Genomic DNA, 20562 nt, shown 5'->3' with positions numbered 1-20562 from the left:
GCAGTGTACAAGGATAGCAAGCTGCAAGATGTGAACTTGCAAGGTGCGAATATCGGTGGAGGGTCGGTTGTGGGAGTGCAAGGAAACGTGAACATGGGTGAGTAAAAGGGTTTAAATGTGGTCGTTTGGCAGTTTTTATTACTAGTAAATGGAACCTCTTGACCACCAAGTTAGGTAGAACGCAACAGAACTTTATATTTTCCACGTGAAACCATAAAACCATTTCTTCTGATTTCAACTTTGTGCACACAGGGCCACTGCACCTTGGTGACTCATACGGTAGGTCAAAGTATAATTTTCCTGGTGCAACAGTTCACGCTGCAAACGTTGGTGACCATGGGACTATGAATCAGGGTAATCCACTTTCACGTACATGTAAAACTGGCTACTGTGTTACTTTTTGTGTTAATTGTACCAAAATCTCTTCCGTTTTTCTATCCTTGCTTGAATATTGGATTGTATATTGTTTCGATGAACTTACGTTCTCTCAATAATTTTCATGGGATTTGCTGTATCATTGAAACAGCTGCATGCATAATTATGAGAAAATCACACAAATCAACTCTACACTCTAGGCCAAACTAATATAATTTATGTCAAACACAACCTTGCTGATAAAGACGTTGACATTATAAAGTTTTAGTTTATTGATATTTCACAGGGCCCCAAAATATTAAATACGAAAAGGTTGGTGTTGTGGGAAACGTAGAAAATGCAGGCAAGTAGGGAAGCTGTGTACCTGATGTGGGTTAAAAAGTCTAATTAAAATTTGCTGAACGTTCTTAGTTTTGTATAATTCATGCCAGCTTCTTTGTGATTTAACACGAAATATAGAGGTGCATGGTGGGACAATCCCTACTCAACGCTATCCACTCCGCAGCAAGATTTTGCAGACAGCTGAAAGAAAAGGTTCTGAAGCAGGTAAAAACACTACTAATATACAACCGTACAAATAAGGTGCATATAGACACACTTTTGAGGCAATTTTTGGCCTTCAAATATAAGCAGTGTGACCACTTTTATAATCAGTAAGAAATTATATTTTTATTTTCTACATTTTTAGACCACTTTATGTTGTTTTCTTTATTAGGAAATAAATACTAAAAATGCTTTAATGGGTTTTAATATTCAACTTCAAATGAAGTTTACAGCTCATAGTCTTAATCGCATTTCTAAAAACGAGCTTGTGTTTCCCTGCGGGACAAACACATATACAAATTTGCTGTTGTTACGTAGCTGCAGCTGATCAAGGACAGAAGCCCAAACGGAACAAAGATCTCAGACACGAATCAAGCACATCAGAACATATCAGAGATGGAACAAGCAATACCGATGATACCAAAGTAATAACAAATTATCATGCCATGTTAGCTTGTATTGCACTAGTCACGTGTCATAACACTTACAGAGTCACAGATCACTTGCGAAGAAAATAGGAATCAAAGGAGGAACAATTGATGTTGACGGTTGCAAACTTTCAATTCCTTCCGGCGCCTTAGATGAAGATGTAGAAATTAAAGTTGATACATACTATGAAGATGGTGACCTCGCACCTACAATAGTGTGTAAACCAGATGGGTTGCACTTTAAAGAGCCTGTTGAAATTACTCTTCCCACCTGCTACCGAACAAACAAGAAAGTTGATATTGAGGTAAAAAAGGACGAACGAGTTTGTATATTTTAAAAGGGACGCAACCTGGGAAGTTAAAAACACCATTTGTAAGTCAAGCCGTAACAACAAAACTGTCTAATATAAGGTTTTGTTCATTTTTTTTCCAAAAACATCAAAAAAAGGTTTTTAAGGAAATGTTCACCAAGTCCAGAAATACCAGGTGGTAAACAAGCTGCATCACAAATTTAATGTATTTTTTAGATTTTAAGCGCAAAAGCAGAAGCTGACTTTTCTCTACTGCAAAATGGCGCAATGGAACGCGGACAGAGTTCGATTAAATTTGAAGTCGAACATTTCACAAAGTATAACAAATAAAGTGACGTAGTATAAAGGTATTTATGAAATGAGATATTTTATACAGATTCAAGGTTACAGCCGAACCATCTGACCGGTTAGCAATGGAAAAAGAAAAGTCATTCGCTTTTGTTGTTCCTCCTCGAGGAGCAGAAGAACCAACTAAACTTTCTGTCACCATTAGGATTCGAGATCAACTGCAACGAGACAAGATCAGGCTTAGTGAAATTATCAACACTTCATTTTTAATCAAGTAAGCGACATTTAAGTTATTTTTTGAGATGACATATTTTTTTGTTCAGACGTGCAGATCAAAATCTACACGGAAATTTGACAAGCGATGAAATTGATTTCGATGAAAGAGAGAAGAAATTCAAAGATGTTTGGAGGAAATCAAAAATTGAAAAAATGTGTCTCCTTACAAGTCGACGAAACGAAAGCCTGGCTGACAAAAAACTCACAGTCACTTTAACAACAGAACAATGGAGAACAGAGGTCCTGAGTGAACCAATTTTACTTACAAAGCAAAAGATCATAGGTAAAAATTATTTAAATGCTATAGATTTGAGATACCTTAAGTGGTTCTTATTTGAGTTTCTTGCCCAGTAGACCGTACAATACAAGTTGCACTTAAACTAATACATGTTTTATATGTTGTTCTATGACAGTAAATATATTTCCCGGCGCCATGCTTTAAACTTCAGCGGTAACTCCAAAATAGTAGGAAATCTTTTACGGTTTACTTTGATTGTAATTGGATTACTATTGTCCTTACATACGTAAAAGGTTTGTTTTAAAGTTCCACAATACCACCAAGGTGCGAATATCAGTAGAAGGTCGGTTGTGGGAATGCAAGGGAACGTGAACGTTGGTAAGTCAAAGTGTTTAAAAGTGATAGTTTTGCGGTTTGTGTTACTGGTGAATGGAACCTCTTGTCCACCAAATAAAATAGAATTCAATAAATCGTTATAATTTCCACTGCAAACGTTAAAATCATTTCTGCTGATTTCAACTGTGTTTACTCAGAGCCACAGCACATTGGTGACTCATACGGTGGGCCAAAGTATAATTTTTCTGGCGCAACAGTTCATACTGCAAACGTTGGTGATAATGGGACTGTGAATCAGGGTAATCCACTTTTACGTACATGTTGAAAACTGACTACGGTCAACTTCTGTGTTACCGTTTGTATTAATTTTAGCAAAGTCTCTTTCGTTTTTACATCCTTGCTTGAATATTGGGTTGTATATTGTTTCGATGAACTGACGTTTTCTGAAAAACAGCTCCATGCATATATTTGTTCTAAAAGCAGCTGCACCTGAGAAGGTAGATGAGACTGAGAGAAAAAGAGTCACGAAAAGCAATCAAGAATCAGATGCTGGATCAAGTACAGGTAAAAAAAAATTGGTACTATAAAAAAGGTAAAAAATTTTCCTACAGTTTTCCTACATATTGAAACAGCAGACGTAGAAAAAATCTTCTGCAGGCTGTGCTCTGTAATTGTGTTGTTGTAGGTCATCTGCACGTAGGTGACAAGTACAAAGGAAAAAAATGCGATTTCACTGATGCAACTGTCGACGCCAAAAATATTGGGGACGAGGCCATCGTTTATCATTATATTTTCATTATTGAATCCGTTGTATCTAATATAGGTTCTATACAACAGGTGTTCCACCAACCACTCGAAAGCCACAAGACGAGAAAAACAGGCAAGAAACTGAAGATGAAATAAGTAAGACGATTGATGTTTGGTCTCAGTATTTACATGGATCTAGTTAATGTGTCAAAAAGTTAATGTATTGATATATTTATGCAAAGTAGTAGCTTATTGACTCCTGATATGATGATACTCATCAGCAGGCTGTGTTCACTTTCAAAATATACCCCTTTTCCTAAAAGCAATTAATTTTAATGCAGATTTATAGCTATCTCTGAAGTAGAAAAAACACATACTTTACTCTTGTAGGAGAAAATACCGATGGTGGTCAACCTGAAAATACCCCTGTCTCTGAAAGTAGTTCGAACCAAGCTCCCACTACAGGTACGAGCATTATCGCGTCGGGTTAAAATAATATCGTTAATACAAAGCTGCCACTGTTGTTTTCACACATCTTCGAGGCAAAAACAGTTCCTGTAGTTGCCCACAGTGAAATTGTGTTTACTCATGTGTCTCGCCATAAGTGCTTAGATTTTGGGACCAAAGACGTTCCTTAAAACAGCTGTTTTTGTTAGTACGAAATTTAAACTTTTGTTTTTTTACTTTATTTTCACCAAATTGGGATTTGAACCCAGGTCATCCTTCGCCGCCCCGCAAAAGAAAAAAGATTTTGCGACACCTAAAGGTGGGCTAACAAGCATCCATAGGTTTTATGCTGTGGTCTGACCAAGTTCAGTTGGCGTAAGCAAAACGCAGCGAAGCTCTCATTTGAGTTACAATAACGAACGTCTGCCCCATTTTTGTGATTTTAAAACTCGTAAACTCTTGTACGTTTAATAATGTTTCCTTTTAATGTATTTTGGTATTCAGGTCAGGAGAGACATGATGAAAGTGGGGAGGAAGACAGGTAAGATAATTGAATAGTTAAAATGTGATATTCTCAACCAAACATTTCGCTCGAGTTGCGTATGTCTGTAACACAACACCTTCCAAAACAGTTACAACAAAGGCGCCTATAAAGAGTAATTCACAGTGGGGTAAATCACCAATGGTAATTTATGTGCGTTATAACGATCAGTGATTTGCACATAGTGCACGCTGTTTCTGTCTATATAACGTATTAGCAGTGTAGCTGATGAAGAATCGATTTTTACTCTCACAAAGTGTAAAAACCTGTTGTCTGGCTGGACTAAATCGACCAGGCTCAGTCACCACCTGCACTGATGAGACCTTGTGTGTCGAATATCAGCTCATTATTAAACTTGTTCTTTGATTCTCGCAGGGAGAAAAGTAAAAGCGGGAATTCTTCATGGTGGTGCAACCTTTTGTAAAACTGTTTGCATTTTTGTCTGAGCTGTCGTAGCTCTCCAACAAAACATACACTACTATATGTAATCAATGCTCTAAATAAAAATATAATATTATTTGAAAATTTTATGAAAATGTTTTATTATCAACGTATTGGAGAATTGTATGGCAACTTTATGTCTGAAATGATACTACCAATAATTTGAAAAAAAACAGATAACCATTGAATTTTGAGAATTGATTGAAACTGTTATAATTACTGATTGCATTAAACGATAAATCCCAGTGGCTAAATCTGCAATGTACAGCAAATACTAATAAACCCCTTGTTGTTTGTCAAAATTTGAAGCCAGCCTATGGCAAAGTGAGATAATTGTTAACACAGCGACAGGTTGAAAACTGGATACAAAAATTACTGCTTGAGTTTATGCCCATTGTTGGCAATTGTGGCTACTAGTACATCGGAGTTGCAGTAAGTACTAGTGCCCACAGGTGGTCAAGTTTTGGCAAGATTAACCAAGGCACATGAACCACATCACCAGTAACAATTTCAGACGGGTTTCATAAGCAGGATAACACGGGTTCGAATCCTGTTGTAGTAAAACATAACAGGCGGTAAAAATAAACGTTGGTGTATTAGTTTAAATTTATATATTATACAATTATTTTTACTGCGACAATGACGCTTGTATCAGGTTTTGTGGAAAACACTGCAATTATTTCTGAAATTGCCGTTTATTCAACATGTAAGTTCTTCACATAAATAGCTCGGAATTAAGTCACGGTTGACCAACCAACAAAAACGTTCTTGTCTGTTGTTTAACTGTCATGTTTGACAATAAACGCGGGTTTAAGTAGAGTTAGCATTTAATATAACAGTGCTTTGCACTTTGCTTTAATATGGTAAGTCGAACAATTTTTTCGAGCGCAACAAATATTGAAACAGTTCAACAAATATTGAAACAGCAACACGATAAGGGGAACCAGAACAACAACTATATGTGTGCTTACTTGACAAAGACTAGGGCCTAAATATCAAGAAAGCTTTACATGGTTAAGTTTGCAGTTTTCCATCCAAATAGTTTTAAAGGTAAAAAGATCATGTTACCGTCCGTTACCCAGTAGCTAAACATGTGAAGCAAAACATGAAGTATTTGTGAACTGCTTTGCGCTAGCCTTCAGTACCAGTTGACTGTACAGTTGTAGTAACCCGATTTTCAGGTACAGATTTTGACTTGCAGTAACACAGGACTTTTTTACTTGTGCAGCTTTAATAATTGGTATTTGAAAAAGTACTTCATAATAAAAAGTTCAATTGCATTATTCCCGTATTTTTGTTTTGTCAGTTTATAGTTCGTAACTTTTTACTTCTTGGTAAAATGGCGACACCGCCCAATAACCAACAAGGTAATATATATACACATACAAGTCATTTTGGTTTTATAATTTTGTTGAGTAAATAAAAATAGGGTATTTGTCTTTATCAGTGATCTTATATATCTTCCAGTCTACATTCAACAGTGAATTTACATGATTTGTGTATAGGACAAAAACAAAGTAAATATAGCTTCCAAGGTCCAGTTCAAGCCGGAAGCATCGGTGACAATAACACTGTGAATATAGGTAATCATTACTTGAATTTAATTATATACGTTATGACAAATAAAACGTATATTAACTTACTGCGTTTTGGTTCGATGCTAATAATTTGTTTTTGTAAATTTAGTACCAGCCCAACGCGAGACAAATGAAAGACGTGAGAGAACGGAGGACAAAAACGATGCCAGAGATGGTACTGCGAATATTACATTTACTAACATAAAAAAATGTCAAAAGTATTAACAATCTTTGTTTTAGTAAGTGCAATTGACAGTGAGTGTATTAGTACACAATGTAAAGCCAGCTGACCCAAACGTAAGACTACTTACTTAAAACTTAAACTTGCAAATTCGGTATTAAGTATGTGAATTTGTTTGCAAAATAACAAATAGTTTCTCTTCTTATCAATCATTTCTAATACTGTGGCAATGTTCCTGTAATTTAATAACGGATAAATCATTTTGTTCGAAACACAGTTTGTTGTTAAACTAAAAGTAATGCACTTAAAGTACTTCTGGTATTTTCATATATCTTGTTGCTCCATTTCTACGATGTATGTTCTGGTTGCATTAAGTAAACAGGGATTATATTATTTTAGAAAAACAACAAGGAAATCAACCGCCACGAAATATGCAAAAGGAAACCAAAAGCATGGAAGCTATGGACGAAACCTAAATTATTTTCTCTAATTTCCATTATTAAACAACAAGTTCTTTACTGCTTTTATCTGCACCAAACAAGCAATTGCAAAGAACAGACCTGATGTTACGACAGTTCATTTCTACGGTTAATTTTCGCATGTAAATACATTTGTTTGCAATTACTTTTCTAATTTTTGTTGTACAACTATGGTTTGTTTTATTGCATTAAGTAACAAATGCTTCTATATGGATAGATGAATAAAATTTCAGCCACAAGAGGTCAGAGTGCAGCTATATTTGACATGGAAATCATAATATGTTTTTGAGTGCGTCGCCACTTCATAAAAGTCGGGAACCACTGCGCTATATTTATTTGCTTTATTAATTGTAACAAATTTATCAGGTTGGGCGTAAATATAGTTTACGCACAGCACAAATACAAATACACACAATTTGATATGCATGTCGTAAGTCACCCGTCCAACACTATTTGACGATCTGCGTGTTTTTTTATGTATAACGCCAAATAACAGCCATCTGTGGTATGTTGTGTTGCAAACCTTTCATAAACCGTGGTTAAAATCTTCTCGTTAAATTTAAGTCGAATATAGACGCTGAAGGAATACGGCATTTTGGTGCAGAAAATAAATATCGACGTTTTTCATGTATCGAAACATAACGCCGGAATGTGTCGCCATTCACTGGGTTTCTTGGAATAAATACTCGTACACCTTGGCTTTTTAGTTACACTATTGTAAAAGCTGCAATAGCAGGTTCTAATTAAACGAGGAAGTTAAGTTAGTTGTGACATATGTGCTTCATCAACTTTCATTCTAAATCGTCAAAAAATATTTTTAATGCTTCTATTAGAAATGATTGCAAAATGCCAGCAAAGCGTTTTTTTTGACACACTGTCACACCATTGCAAGATGTTATAAAGATAGCGATTCCAACAACATTTCCATGTTGCACATTTTACAAATTGACACCAAATTGACAACACTGCAAAAACAGTTTAGTAACACAGACGAGCATAATTGGTCAAAGTAGTGAATTATTTGATTGCCCAATTACCATGATATATTTCATTGGCCGATAGTTTTAGATAAAGAAAACTCAGGAACAGGTACAGTTAACACTAGACTGTAAGGCATGTTCTGTATAAGGCATTGTATAAATTCTACAAAATGCCATGGACTATGTATCCTTATTAACCATAAGGCAAAGGCGTTTTGTAATTTTGTAATGTATGAAATGTATCTGATTACAATAGATGGTAAACAACATCCATATCCACACTTTGCGCAGTGCCAAAGCCACACACAAACAGTCTATACAGAAACCACTTCAAAGGTGAGCAATTTTGCAACAATACTGGGAAACCCACGTAAGAGCTGGGTTTGACAAACAGAGTCGCCTCATTCATCCAGGTGGGCGTTGCCAGTGACGTATTTGCCTTGTTGGCGGAAGCTTTCACAGAAGCCCACTGGTTGCAACATTGTGTCCAACCTTTAGAGAGTATTTTTTCAGTTTATAAATGCATCGAGACGCAGATGCGTTGTCGTTGCCACGACACAAAAGACATAACAGTTGTTTTCAACCTTTACTGAACTTCGCAAACGCTACACTGTTGATATAACCATCTTAAGACAGTTTGGTTGTGAGATTAAATAGGTTTTGTCGCATCGTAGCGATTCCAACGATATTTCCGTGTTACACATTTTACAAATTGCCACCAAATCGACAACACTGAAAAACAGTTTAGTGACGCAGGCGACATAATTGGTCAAAGTAGTGAACTACTTAATTGAAATCAGTAAGTTGAATTGCCACAGATCTAATTTATTTAGTATTTGTTACCAATTTTAGTCAAACTTTACAACACAATCAATTAGGATGTCAAATAAAAAGTTTTGTGATAACAAAACCATGCCTAATTTTCGTCATACATTTCATTGGCAGGCATTTTTAGATAAAGAAACTCAGGAACAGGTACAGTTATAACGCTAGGCTGTAAGGCATGCCCTGTATAAGGCATTGTAAGGCATGCAAAAACCCATGGACTATGTATCCTTATTAACCATTAGGCAAAGGCATTTTATAAATTTGTAATGTATGAAATGTAACTGATCACAATAGATGGTAAATAACATCCATATCCACACTTTTCGCAATGCAAAAGCCACCCACAGAGGATGCTGACTACACGGAAACCACTTTAAAGGTGAGTAATGCATCAATATTTGGTAACCCACGTAAGAGCTGGGTTTGACAAAACAGACTCCCCACATTTATTCAGGTGGGCGATTCCTGTGACGTATTTGCCTTGTTGGTGCACAGAAGCCCACTGGTTCCAACATCGCGTCAGAACAGAAACAAACAACCTCTTTGGAGTGTAAAATTTTTTTCAGCTTACATGGAGACGCAGATGCGTTGTTGTTACCACAACAAACAATACATAACAGTTGTTTTCAACTTTACTGAACTTCGCAAACGTTACATTGCTGATATAATCCTCTTAAGACTGTTTGGTTGTGAGATATATTAAAATAGGTTTTGTTGCATCGCTAAATTTCCAGTAAACCCGTAAATGGAATAAACAATACCGTTTCTTCTTTGTTTTGACTAAGAAAGGTAAAAATGATCAACCTTTGTCGCATCAAGCGGTTAATTCAGAGTTGTTGCGAGGAGATTTTAGAGCTAGATTACAGCGAGGACGCGCTCACTGCTGTTACTAGCTTGCTTACGTCACGGTGAAAGAGGAACTCGAAACAAAACGTAAAACTCATAACAGGAATAATCAAGCCATACGTGGAGCGATTTGTCAGGTGTGCAGACTTAAAACTAAAGGTAGTTGCAGACAAAAGGTGAAATTGGTGTGGCTTTAAGTTAGTTTGTGCAAAATATAATAGTTATTGTAATTTTACAGGCATGACACAAGAACAACCGAAAAGCTTTGTTGATGAAGGGTTAGTTGAGTAACCTGACACATTCCTTAACTCTTGGAATTTGTTTTTTCTTCGTTAACGTTGGTTGTTTATCAAACAACAAAACAGCCACATGCCATGCTATGTTCGTGCGACACAACAAGTCATTCTTAGGGCTCATTTGGTAACAGGTGTCGCTTTATCTCTGAGATCCAGTCATTCGATTTAATTGCAGGGTGTTTAGCATTACCAACATACCAAAAAATTCAGTACTGCGGTTCCAGGGTTATGTTTTGTTGGTAACTTTTTACTACCTGGTAAAATGGCGACACCACCCAATAACCAACAAGGTAATATAAGGTTAATATTTCTATGTGTTGCAACATGCGAATTTCAGCGTTTGGCTTGTTGCTCTATTTCTGCTTGTTGAGGGTGTGGTTATTTTATGGGTTCTTGTAAATTTGCATCAAAGGTACTAAATTTCGTATCATTGTTTTCGGTTAACCAATCTGTTAAACGGGAACCACATATTGCTGTTGTTCAAGTTAAACAAAACACATTAACATGGTAAAAAATTAAGGAAAAGGAGTTTTGCTGATTTAATAAATTTTTATGCAACTCTACTGATAGCAGTTTGGTTCATTTGCTGAATTACAACACACTGGTGACTCATACAAATGGGTCCAAGTATGAATTTAAAAGGTCCGGTTGACATTTTCGAATTTACTTGGACATCAATAAAAAATTTACATTTGTGATCACTGCTTATATTACTTTAAAAATGCATGTAATCATTAACAGTGTGCAAACAACAAACCAAAAATGTAAAAGTTGTATTTTGAAATTTGAGAGTAGAAAGGCACAAACGGGTCATGAGAAAAAGAGGAACTCGAAGCAGCACGAAAAAGGGATTCAACAGAACTAGTCATTGTTGGGTTTACTTGACAAAGAGAGGAGGTCTAAATCTCAGGAAAGTTATTACATGGTTTAAGTTTGCAGGGTTTCAATCGTTGTCAGCATTGCAATATGTACGTAACTGGGATATGTAGGGATAATTGCTTTTATTTTTATTTTTTGTTGAAAGTGATTTTGATCAACAGCTTAGATCGGCTTGAACATTGATTTGTCACACAATGTCTACTACGTTCACTAACAACACTTTCAAAGGCGAGGTGAAGGTAAACAACGCAAAGGGGGATATGTACATCGACGAATCTAAAACAGGTAGACGTGACGCACAACACATTGGCGACGTATATGGTGGCGCTAAGAACAACTTCCATAGCCCTGTTAACGCTGCAATCGTTGGTGACAATGGGACAGTATATCAGGGTAAGTTTCTCCTTATATTTATAACAATCGGCTAGAGTTCACGTTTGTAAATTTCATCAAAATTAATAAAAAATTATGATGCTGCTGTACTCTTTACAAATCAGCGAATTGTGCTTGAGAGTTGCACACAATGTTATTGAAGATAGATTTAAATATGCTACCTGTTACCTTGACAAAACACAACTTGTTCTTTCCTATATTTCTATAGGCCAGCACCAATCAGGGCAACAGCAATCAGGGCAACAGCAATCAGGGCAACAGCAATCAGGGCAACAGCAATCAAGGCAACAGCAATCAGGTAAGCCAGATGATCAGAAAAACAAGAAAGATTAGAGTTGATTACTTGTAATATGATATTCACAACGAAACACTTCGCCACACTTGCCTAAGCCCGTAATACAACTCATTGTAAACAGCTCGAAATAAAGGTGCCTGCCAAGCATATAGCTAACATGATGAAATACCAATGTTGCCCGTCTCCTATGTATGTAATTATTATCCTCATCACCTTACAAATCTATCATGGCTCTTTGTATTCACATATCTGTGGAAAAAGTATTTATATTGACCAAAAGGAACTAAAAAATATGCAGTACTTTATTTTGCGTGGCCTGTGACACTACGGTAATTAAATACAAGCTACCGCTGAATATATGTAGATATTTGAAAACCGGTTAAATACACTAAGCAAGGAATCAAGAAACATTTGGCAAAAAACAACTGCATTTTGTAAGGTAAACAGAGGCATAACATATGTCAGTCATGTATAATTTGTTTATTTGGGTATTAGGACAGCTACCACTTAACGAAGATGCAAATAAGGTTCAGCAGAAGGCTGAACCTGATCAACCAGCAGCGGTTAAACAAGGTACGTATTTCCTTTTATTTTTGCGTTCAAGGTGAAGTTCCAGTGCTCGCATAACGTATACATTTTTGGTAAACAACCGATGATGAAGTGTGGTAGGCAGTCCAAGGTTTTGGTTGGGGCTGAAAATATATGGGGTGCAGGTTTAAGCTAGTAAAAGATTGCGGTGGGAAACATTGCCCAACAAAGCGACTTTGGTCAGCTTGGTGGCAAAATATTATCCCGAAAACACCGGCCACAAATTAGACATTACTCAACGCCCAAACTTACAAATCTATATATCTTAGATATTGATAGCCATGGCCCTCCCTGGCTATGCCAATGTCATGCTGCACAAGAAAAAAACTTGACTTTACTGTAGTATTGTTACAAATCAGTGCAAAAATCGCTTTTATTTTTATTTTTTGTTGAAAGTGATTTTGATCAACAGCTTAGATCGGCTTGAACATTGATTTGTCACACAATGTCTACTACGTTCACTAACAACACTTTTAAAGGCGAGGTGAAGGTAAACGACGCAAAGGGGGATATGTACATCGACGAATCTAAAACAGGTAGACGTGACGCACAACACACTGGTGACGTATATGGTGGCGCTAAGAACAACTTCCAAAGCACTGTTAACGCTGCAATCATTGGTGACAATGGGACAGTAAATCAGGGTAAGTTTTCCCTTATATTTATAACAATCGGCTAGAGTTCACGTTTGTAAATTTCATCAAAATTAATAAAAAATTATGATGCTGCTGTACTCTTTACAAATCAGCGAATTGTGCTTGGGAGTTGCACACAATGTTATTGAAGATAGATTTAAATATGCTACCTGTTACCTTGACAAAACACAACTTGTTCTTTCCTATATTTCTATAGGCCAGCACCAATCAGGGCAACAGCAATCAGGGCAACAGCAATCAGGGCAACAGCAATCAGGGCAACAGCAATCAAGGCAACAGCAATCAGGTAAGCCAGATGATCAGAAAAACAAGAAAGATTAGAGTTGATTACTTGTAATATGATATTCACAACGAAACATTTCGCCACACTTGCCTAAGCCCGTAATACAACTCATTGTAAACAGCTCGAAACAAAGGTGCCTGCCAAGCATATAGCTAACATGATAAAAGACCAATGTTGCCCGTCTCCTATGTATGTAATTATTATCCTCATCACCTTACAAATCTATCATGGCTCTTTGTATTCACATATCTGTGGAAAAAATATTTATCTTGACCAAAAGGAACTAAAAAATATGCAGTACTTTATTTTGCGTGGCCTGTGACACTACGGTAATTAAATACAAGCTACCGCTGAATATATGTAGATATTTGAAAACCGGTTAAATACACTAAGTAAGGAATCAAGAAACATTTGGCAAAAAACAACCGCATTTTGTTAGGTAGACAGAGGCATAACATATGTCAGTCATGTGTAATTTGTTTATTTGGGTATTAGGACAGCTACCACTTAACGAAGATGCAAACAAGGTTCAGCAGAAGGCTGAACCTGATCAACCAGCAGCGGTTAAACAAGGTACGTATTTCCTTTTATTTTTGCGCTCAAGGTGAAATTCCAGTGCTCGCATATACATTTTATCCCTTTTTTATACATTTTTGGTAAACCACCGATGATGAAGTGTGGTAGCCAGACCAAGGTTTTGGTTGGGGCTACAAATATATGGGGTGCAGGTTTAAGCTAGTAAAATATTACGGTGGGAAACATCGCCCAACAATGCGACTTTGGTCAGCTTGGTGGCAAAATATTATCCCGAAAACACCGGCCACAAATTAGACAACGCCCAAACTTACAAATCTTCATATCTTAGATATTGATAGCCATGGCCCTCCCTGGCTATGCGAATGTCATGGTGCACAAGTAAAAAACTTGACTTTACTGTAGTATTGTTACAAATCAGTGCAAAAATTCTACAGTTTTTGATTTTGTCGTTTCAGATCCGCCACCGATGCAACCCAAAACAGAAGACAAAGAGTATTTGGATCTGTGATAATCGATGATGTTGATTTCCCACTACCTTCCAATAATGCTGTAACTGATTTTATTTAGCACAAGGTTTTTCGAATGTATATATGTGTCTTATGTTGGCATTTAGGTGAGCACAAAAACTACGATGCATCGACATTTTGCCTTCTAATAGTTGCTGTAGTTTCATAAATCACAATAACTATGTTTGTTGTGTTAGTTAATTTTCATCCACCCACAAAATCCAATTTAGTAAGTTATTTTGTACGCTGTACATATGTAAGAATATTACGACAAGTTCAAACAAAGGCATGATTTTTTTTCAAATGGCGTCTCTATACCTTACGTATATGTGATAAAGAAATACAAACTGCTGTGTACTGCTGGTCATTTGCTTCAATCCACCTATTCTCTACCAAAATGACAACATTGATGGTGATTTATACTTTATTACGCTGCAGGGTCTAATTGCGTTTGACAAAAATAACCACTAATGTGCAGGCGGTTCCCCTTACGTGAAATTGATAAATAGTCAACATTATACGCGTTAGTGACCTGTGGTATAACTGTCTAACGTTAGTCTATCATAACGTACCTTGATTGACTGTTGCTTGATCACTACAGTACAGTAAAGTTATACTTAGACCACCGAAGATGTTATCAGTGCGTTGTTGCCCCACAATTACCAAAAACCACGTCCAATACGTTTGCGAAAAAAAGCAAATGTGACTTGACTAACTGAAACAACCAGTAATAACAGCAAAAAATATTCAGTCAGTTGATTCATCCTTGTTCCCCTATTTGTTCAGCAACCGCTTCACCCCTTGCAAGGTGGCCAGTATTTGCACCTTTGTACAGCAATGATTATGGAAATATCAGTTGGTTTCTAAAAAATGCCTCCCAACCTTGTCGGTCTAAAGCAAGTTTGGGGAAGCATAAAAATGGGAATTGCATATCTTGTCCAAGAAAATGTATTGCCATAGTCGGCATATACAACACCACTGCTATACAGTCCGACTGTTTTACTTTCATAACTCATACAACTGTATGCAAAGTTTCTTTCTACCAGAAAACGTAAGGCCATTGATTCAGCTTGAGGTACTCTGTAACTTAAAACCCTTTTGTATTCGTCTTGGTCTGTGGCTTTCGCGCCATGGGTTGCACTAAAACTAATATATGTTGTATACGTTGTTCCACAGGAGGGCAGTGGTTTCCGGGTCCCTGCCAAATTTGATATCGTTGCCTACAGTTAACCCCATAACGGGAGTTCCATGTTAATGTTGCTTAAGTTAAACAAATCGCATTAACGCGGTAAAATTTAAACAATACAGGTTGAGCATAAATATAGTTTACGCACAGTACAAATACGCACAATTTGATATGAATGTCGTAAGTCACCCGTCCAACACTATTTGGCAATCTACGGGATTTCTATCTGCTCCATGTTTATAAACATATGATGAAATATGTTTTGCCACAAAAGGTTTAGATAATCAATTAACAGCAGTTTCTTCCGCTCACAAACAGAATGGATTTTTGCTGACAATCTAACGACAAATACTGGCCATTTATGGTAAGCTGTGTTGTAAACCTTGTATAAACATACGTTGAAATCTCCTCGTTAGATTTAGGTGAAATAAAGACGCCGAAGTAATATGGCATTTTGTGTATTTAAATGTGTGTTTGAATGTATTTCGCTTTAACGCCAATGAACATTTACATTATAACAAATCCGTCGTTGCAGATAGTCAACATCAAACAAAAACTAGTAACTGTAAATAGGCAGGGTAGCAGAAAAACAAAAACAAACTGTTATAAATCGACTTGGACTCAATCGTCCCCTTTAAAGCTAATTTTGGCGGCTTCATTAACGTATATGCACTCATGCAATGATAGTTTTTAATATCCGACGTAATTAGGCCCAAATGTAATGACGTGGGGGGGGCAAGATATTTGAACATTATACGTTTATATGCACACATTGTTTGCACCACCGAGGTATGAAAAGCTGGATAAAGAAACACTTTTACATTAAATACATGTCCTGATATATTTGTTGTTGGGAATAAAATACTCGTACACCATGGCTTATGTGGATACACTACAGCAAAAGCTGCAACAGCAAGTTCCAATTAAACGTGAAAGCTAAGTTAGTTGTAACATATGTACCCGGTCTACTTTCATTCTAAATCGTCAAGAAGAATTTCAAGGCATCACGCATATATTTAATGTTTCCATTACATTTTCCTTTAGGAAATCATTATAAAGTCAATATTTGTATTGGTCACCAGATTTCATAAAGCTTGCAAAATCCCAGCAAGGCGTTCTAATACAACTGTCACACTATTGCAAGAAGTTATGAAAATTCCACAGATATTTCCATGTTACTCATTTTACAAATTGGCACATCATTGACAACCCTGAAAAGACAGTTTAGTAACACAAGCGGGCATAATTCATTTCATTGGCAGACAAGAAAGCCAACCATTTCTAGACTCAGCAATAAATATAGGTTGGCGCATGTTCTGATGATACCTTACTTTCGCATGAACTATTACTTCGCAAAATGTATGTAATTGATCCTTAATTGTCATATATCTTTTACGCATGACAGTATAACGCATGCGTTGTATAAGGCATTGTATAAGGCGTGCAGAAAACGTGGACTGTGTCTCTTTATTAACCATCAGGCAAAGGCGTTTTATAATTTTGTTATGCATGAAATGTAACTGATCACGATAGTTGGTAAATGACATCCATAACCACACTTTGCGCAATGCTAAAGACAGCCACAGACGATGCTGACTTTTCAAAAACTACAGTAAAAGTGAGTAGTCAAACTACAATTCTTCGGAATCCTCGTAAGAGCTGGGTTTGACAAAAGAGAGTCATTCATTCAGGTGGGCGTTGCCAGTGACGTATTTACCTGGTTGGCGTCACATATAAATCAGGCATCGCAAACGTTACACTGCTCATATAAACCATTCTAAGACTGCTTGGTTGTGAGGTATATTGAAATGTTTTTTTTGTCGCATCGCTAAATTTGCCCTAAAATCCAATCATTATTCTTTCTTTTATCAACCGATTGTTTCATCGTTGTTGTGAGGAGATTTTAGAGCTTTGAATACAGCGAGGACGCACTTACTGCTGTTAGCTTGCTGACGTCACGGTAGCTTGCTTGGTATCTTGCTGACGTCACGGTGAAACAGGAACTCGAACCAAATCGTAAACCTCATGACAGGATTAATCAAGCCATACGTGGGTCCATTTGTCAGGTGTGCAGGCTTAAAACTAAAGGCAGTTGGAGATAAAAGTTGAAACTTGGGTGCCTTCTTTTTAAGGAAATTTAGTAATTAGCTGGGAAGGGGTCAGTTTTGCTAAATCAATAACTATAAAGTAGGCATACCGGTTAAAAGTCCCAACTACTCTGTGGTTTAACCGCTAAGTTTGGCCTTAATCGCCATGTGGTAACGATCAATTTACAACAAATATTCCGCATTGCCTTTATTCTAATTATCAACCTTTGTCATGTCACCCGATCTGTACCGTTATAAGCAACATGCAAAAACGAGAAATGGAAGTTTTAAAAGTGTATTTAGTGTTGTCGAGAGGACATTTTTGGTTGGTGACGTCACGGGTACAAAGGAACTCAAACCAAATCGTAAAACTATTACCAGGGTTTCACAAGACATACGTGGGGCAACTTTTGTCAGATGTGGCTTGAAACAAAGCTCTGTTTAGCTCACAGATCGAAAGACATTAGGTAATTTAACAAGTTGTTTATTGTTACTAGCATTGCAAGTACAATATTACAATTGGTCGATGCTAGCTTTGCACGTTTATTTGGTAATCAGTAAGGTTACAGGGTTATAGTTTTACGATTTTGTTCTATTGATTGTGGAAGGTTAGTGAGAACCGATAGATTTGATCGTATTCTTTAACATCATGTCTGCCCAACTTAAAACCGTTTTGTATTCGTCTCGGTCTGTGGCTCTTGCGCCATGGGTACAGCTGGTTGTACCCCAGTGTATCTGTATTAAAGCGTTGGTCAACAGGTGAGACATGGCAAAAAATTAAGGCAAAGGAGTTTTGCTAATTTACTAATTTTTTATGCAACTCCACTGATCGCAGTTTGGTTCATTTGCAGAGTTACAACACACTTGTGACTCATACAAGTGGGTCTAAGTATGAATTTAAAGGTCCGGTTGACATTTTCGAATTTACTTAGACATCAACATAAAATTTACATTTGTGATCACTGCTTATATTACTTTAATAATGCATGTAACCACTTTACAGTGCAAACAACAAACCAAAAATGTAAAAGTTGTATTTTGAAACTTGAGAGTAGAAAGGCACAAAGTTGTCATGGGTCATGAGAAAAAGAGGAACTCGAAGCAGCACGAAAAAGGCATTCAACAGATCTAGTCATATTTGGGTTTACTTGACAAAGACAGGAGGTCTAAATCTCAGGGAAGTTATTACATGGTTTAAGTTTGCAGGGTTTCAATCGTTGTCAGCATTGCAATATGTACGTAACTGGGATATGCAGGGTTAATCGCTTTTATTTTTATTTTTTGTTGAAAGTGATTGTGATCAACAGCTTAGATCGGCTTGAACATTGATTTGTCACACAATGTCTACTACGTTTAATAACAGCACGTTTCAAGGCGAGGTGAAGGTACGCAGCGCACAGCGGGATATGTACATCGACGAATCTAAAACAGGTAGACGTGACACACAACACACTGGCGACGTATTTGGTGGCTCTAAGAACAATTTCCAAAGCCCTGTTAACGCTGCAATCATTGGTGACAATGGGACAGTAAATCAGGGTAAGTTTTCCCTTATATTTATAACAATCGGCTAGAGTTCACGTTTGTAAATTTCATCAAAATTAATAAAAAATTATGTTGCTGCTGTACTCTATACAAATCAGCGAATTGTACTTGGGAGTTGCACACAATGTTATTAAAGATAGATTTAAATATGCTATCTGTTACCTTGACAACACACAACTTGTTCTTTCTTTTTTTTTCTGTAGGCCAGCACCAATCAGGGCAACAGCAATCAGGACAACAGCAATCAGGCAAGCCAGATGATCAGAAAAATAACAAAGGTTAGAGTTTATTACTTGTAATATGGCCAGGATAACCAGGATTTCAAACCAGGTGACGTCAAATAATATTCATATGATAAAATTATGAAACTTCGGTGTCGAAGTAAACCTAGTTTTTTAACGTCATAGCCTGAAATGTTTTTTTAGGAATTGTCGATGCATAGACGTATAGAACATATGTGAGTCAACGTATAATTTGTTTGTTTGGGTATAGGACAGCTACCACTTAGCGAAGATGCAAATAAAAGTCAGCAGAAGGCTAAACCTGATCAGCAGAAGGCTAAACCTGAACAAGGTACGTATTTCCTTCTTCCGCCTGGCTTGCACAGCTAACATGATGAAAGCCCAATGTTGCCTGTCTCCTGTGTATGTAATTATTATCCTCATCACCTTACAAATCTATCATGGCTCGTTGTATTCTCATCTGTGGAAAAAGTATTTATCTTGACCAAAAGGAACTAAAAAATATGCAGTACTTTATTTTGCGTGGCCTGTGACACCACGGTAATTGTCATTGTATTTTCATTATTGGATCCACTTGTGTCTAATATAGGTTCTATACAACAGGTGTTCCATCAACTACGCGAAGGCCACAAGAAAACAGGCAAGAAACTGAAGATGAAATAAGTAAGACGATTGCTTGGTCTCATTATTTGCATGTGCTAGTTAATGCGTCAAAAAGTTATTGCGTTGACATATTTATGCAAGGTAACAGCTCACTGACCGCTGATATGATAATACTAAACAAAAGTCTGTGGTCACTTTCAAATATTTTTCTTTTCCGAATTAGTCCTTATATCTAATTTATATTACTGCAGATTTTTTTGGTAGAAAAAAAACATTTATTTTTCTCTCATAGGAGAAAATACAGATGGTGATCAACCTGAAAATAATCCTGTCTCTGAGACTAGTTCAGACAAAGCTCACACTACAGGTACGAGCATCATCGCGTCTGGTTAAAATTATATCGTTGCAACACGTATAGATTCAAAAGTATGTTGTTAAGCAAGGACAAGGTAAACGTTTAGAACAATATATACTGCGCTCAACATCAGCGACAACTAATAACTGAATGCACTGGATGGGCCCAGTAAAAGTTGGATGCAGAATTGTCGCTAGGATCAATTGAGTCCACGAAACAAATGCATCATAATAAGAAAATAGATTGCGT

General features: G+C 36.8%; 3 protein-coding genes across 25 annotated transcripts in view; all 3 read left to right on the top strand.

The window, feature by feature from the left end:
- The window catches only part of LOC145901515 (uncharacterized), a 43717-nt gene extending 38492 nt beyond the window's left edge, over positions 1 to 5225 (top strand). For 4 of the 15 annotated variants that reach the window (XM_082989219.1, XM_082989217.1, XM_082989218.1 and 1 more), the window contains 17 exons: positions 5 to 97; positions 253 to 354; positions 662 to 718; positions 835 to 921; positions 1237 to 1343; positions 1409 to 1651; positions 1874 to 1974; positions 2034 to 2219; positions 2269 to 2504; positions 2766 to 2837; positions 2993 to 3094; positions 3276 to 3359; positions 3633 to 3698; positions 3933 to 4007; positions 4259 to 4308; positions 4494 to 4530; positions 4906 to 5225. In XM_082989219.1, coding sequence (XP_082845345.1) covers positions 5 to 97; positions 253 to 354; positions 662 to 718; positions 835 to 921; positions 1237 to 1343; positions 1409 to 1651; positions 1874 to 1974; positions 2034 to 2219; positions 2269 to 2504; positions 2766 to 2837; positions 2993 to 3094; positions 3276 to 3359; positions 3633 to 3698; positions 3933 to 4007; positions 4259 to 4308; positions 4494 to 4530; positions 4906 to 4976 — 1769 coding nt within the window. In that variant the 3' untranslated portion in view covers positions 4977 to 5225. Of the gene's footprint in view, positions 1 to 4; positions 98 to 252; positions 355 to 661; positions 719 to 834; positions 922 to 1236; positions 1344 to 1408; positions 1652 to 1873; positions 1975 to 2033; positions 2220 to 2268; positions 2505 to 2752; positions 2838 to 2992; positions 3095 to 3275; positions 3360 to 3480; positions 3699 to 3932; positions 4008 to 4258; positions 4309 to 4493; positions 4531 to 4905 lie in introns of those variants that run through there. The other 11 variants (XM_082989221.1, XR_014402533.1, XR_014402534.1 and 8 more) reach the window with 11 other exon arrangements.
- Positions 5226 to 11185: 5960 nt separating this feature from the next.
- Positions 11186 to 14655, top strand: LOC145903494 (uncharacterized). The gene is made up of 7 exons (XM_082991579.1): positions 11186 to 11430; positions 11639 to 11728; positions 12221 to 12298; positions 12793 to 12957; positions 13166 to 13255; positions 13748 to 13825; positions 14245 to 14655. Exons 1-7 carry the CDS (start codon positions 11232 to 11234, stop codon positions 14295 to 14297), a joined length of 753 nt encoding a protein of 250 aa, XP_082847705.1. The 5' UTR covers positions 11186 to 11231; the 3' UTR covers positions 14298 to 14655.
- Positions 14656 to 18864: 4209 nt separating this feature from the next.
- LOC145901518 (uncharacterized) overlaps positions 18865 to 20562 on the top strand; it is an 82331-nt gene continuing 80633 nt past the window's right edge. For all 9 annotated transcript variants that reach the window (XR_014402538.1, XR_014402537.1, XM_082989230.1 and 6 more), the window contains exons 1-5: positions 18865 to 19107; positions 19317 to 19391; positions 19606 to 19686; positions 19959 to 20018; positions 20251 to 20325. Coding sequence is in view for 7 of the 9 variants with exons in the window: in XM_082989230.1 (XP_082845356.1) it covers positions 18909 to 19107; positions 19317 to 19391; positions 19606 to 19686; positions 19959 to 20018; positions 20251 to 20325 (490 nt within the window). In the remaining 2 variants the exon portion in view is untranslated. The remainder of the gene's footprint in view (positions 19108 to 19316; positions 19392 to 19605; positions 19687 to 19958; positions 20019 to 20250; positions 20326 to 20562) is intronic.

Source organism: Ascidia mentula, chromosome 5, assembly GCF_947561715.1.
Source record: "Ascidia mentula chromosome 5, kaAscMent1.1, whole genome shotgun sequence".
Taxonomy (NCBI): Eukaryota; Metazoa; Chordata; class Ascidiacea; order Phlebobranchia; family Ascidiidae; genus Ascidia; species Ascidia mentula.
The sequence above is the reverse complement of the archived record's forward strand: the minus strand, read 5'-3'. Positions and strand labels throughout refer to the sequence as shown.

What these genes read in the sequence shown, in the direction of transcription:
- LOC145903494 (XM_082991579.1), top strand. Translation starts at nt 11,232, where the DNA reads ATGTCTACTACGTTCACTAACAACACTTTCAAAGGCGAGGTGAAGGTA. An exon ending in ATCAAGGCAACAGCAATCAG is followed by an intron (nt 11,729 to 12,220) that starts GTAAGCCAGATG and finishes TTTGGGTATTAG; the next exon opens with GACAGCTACCACTTAACGAA. An exon ending in ATCAAGGCAACAGCAATCAG is followed by an intron (nt 13,256 to 13,747) that starts GTAAGCCAGATG and finishes TTTGGGTATTAG; the next exon opens with GACAGCTACCACTTAACGAA.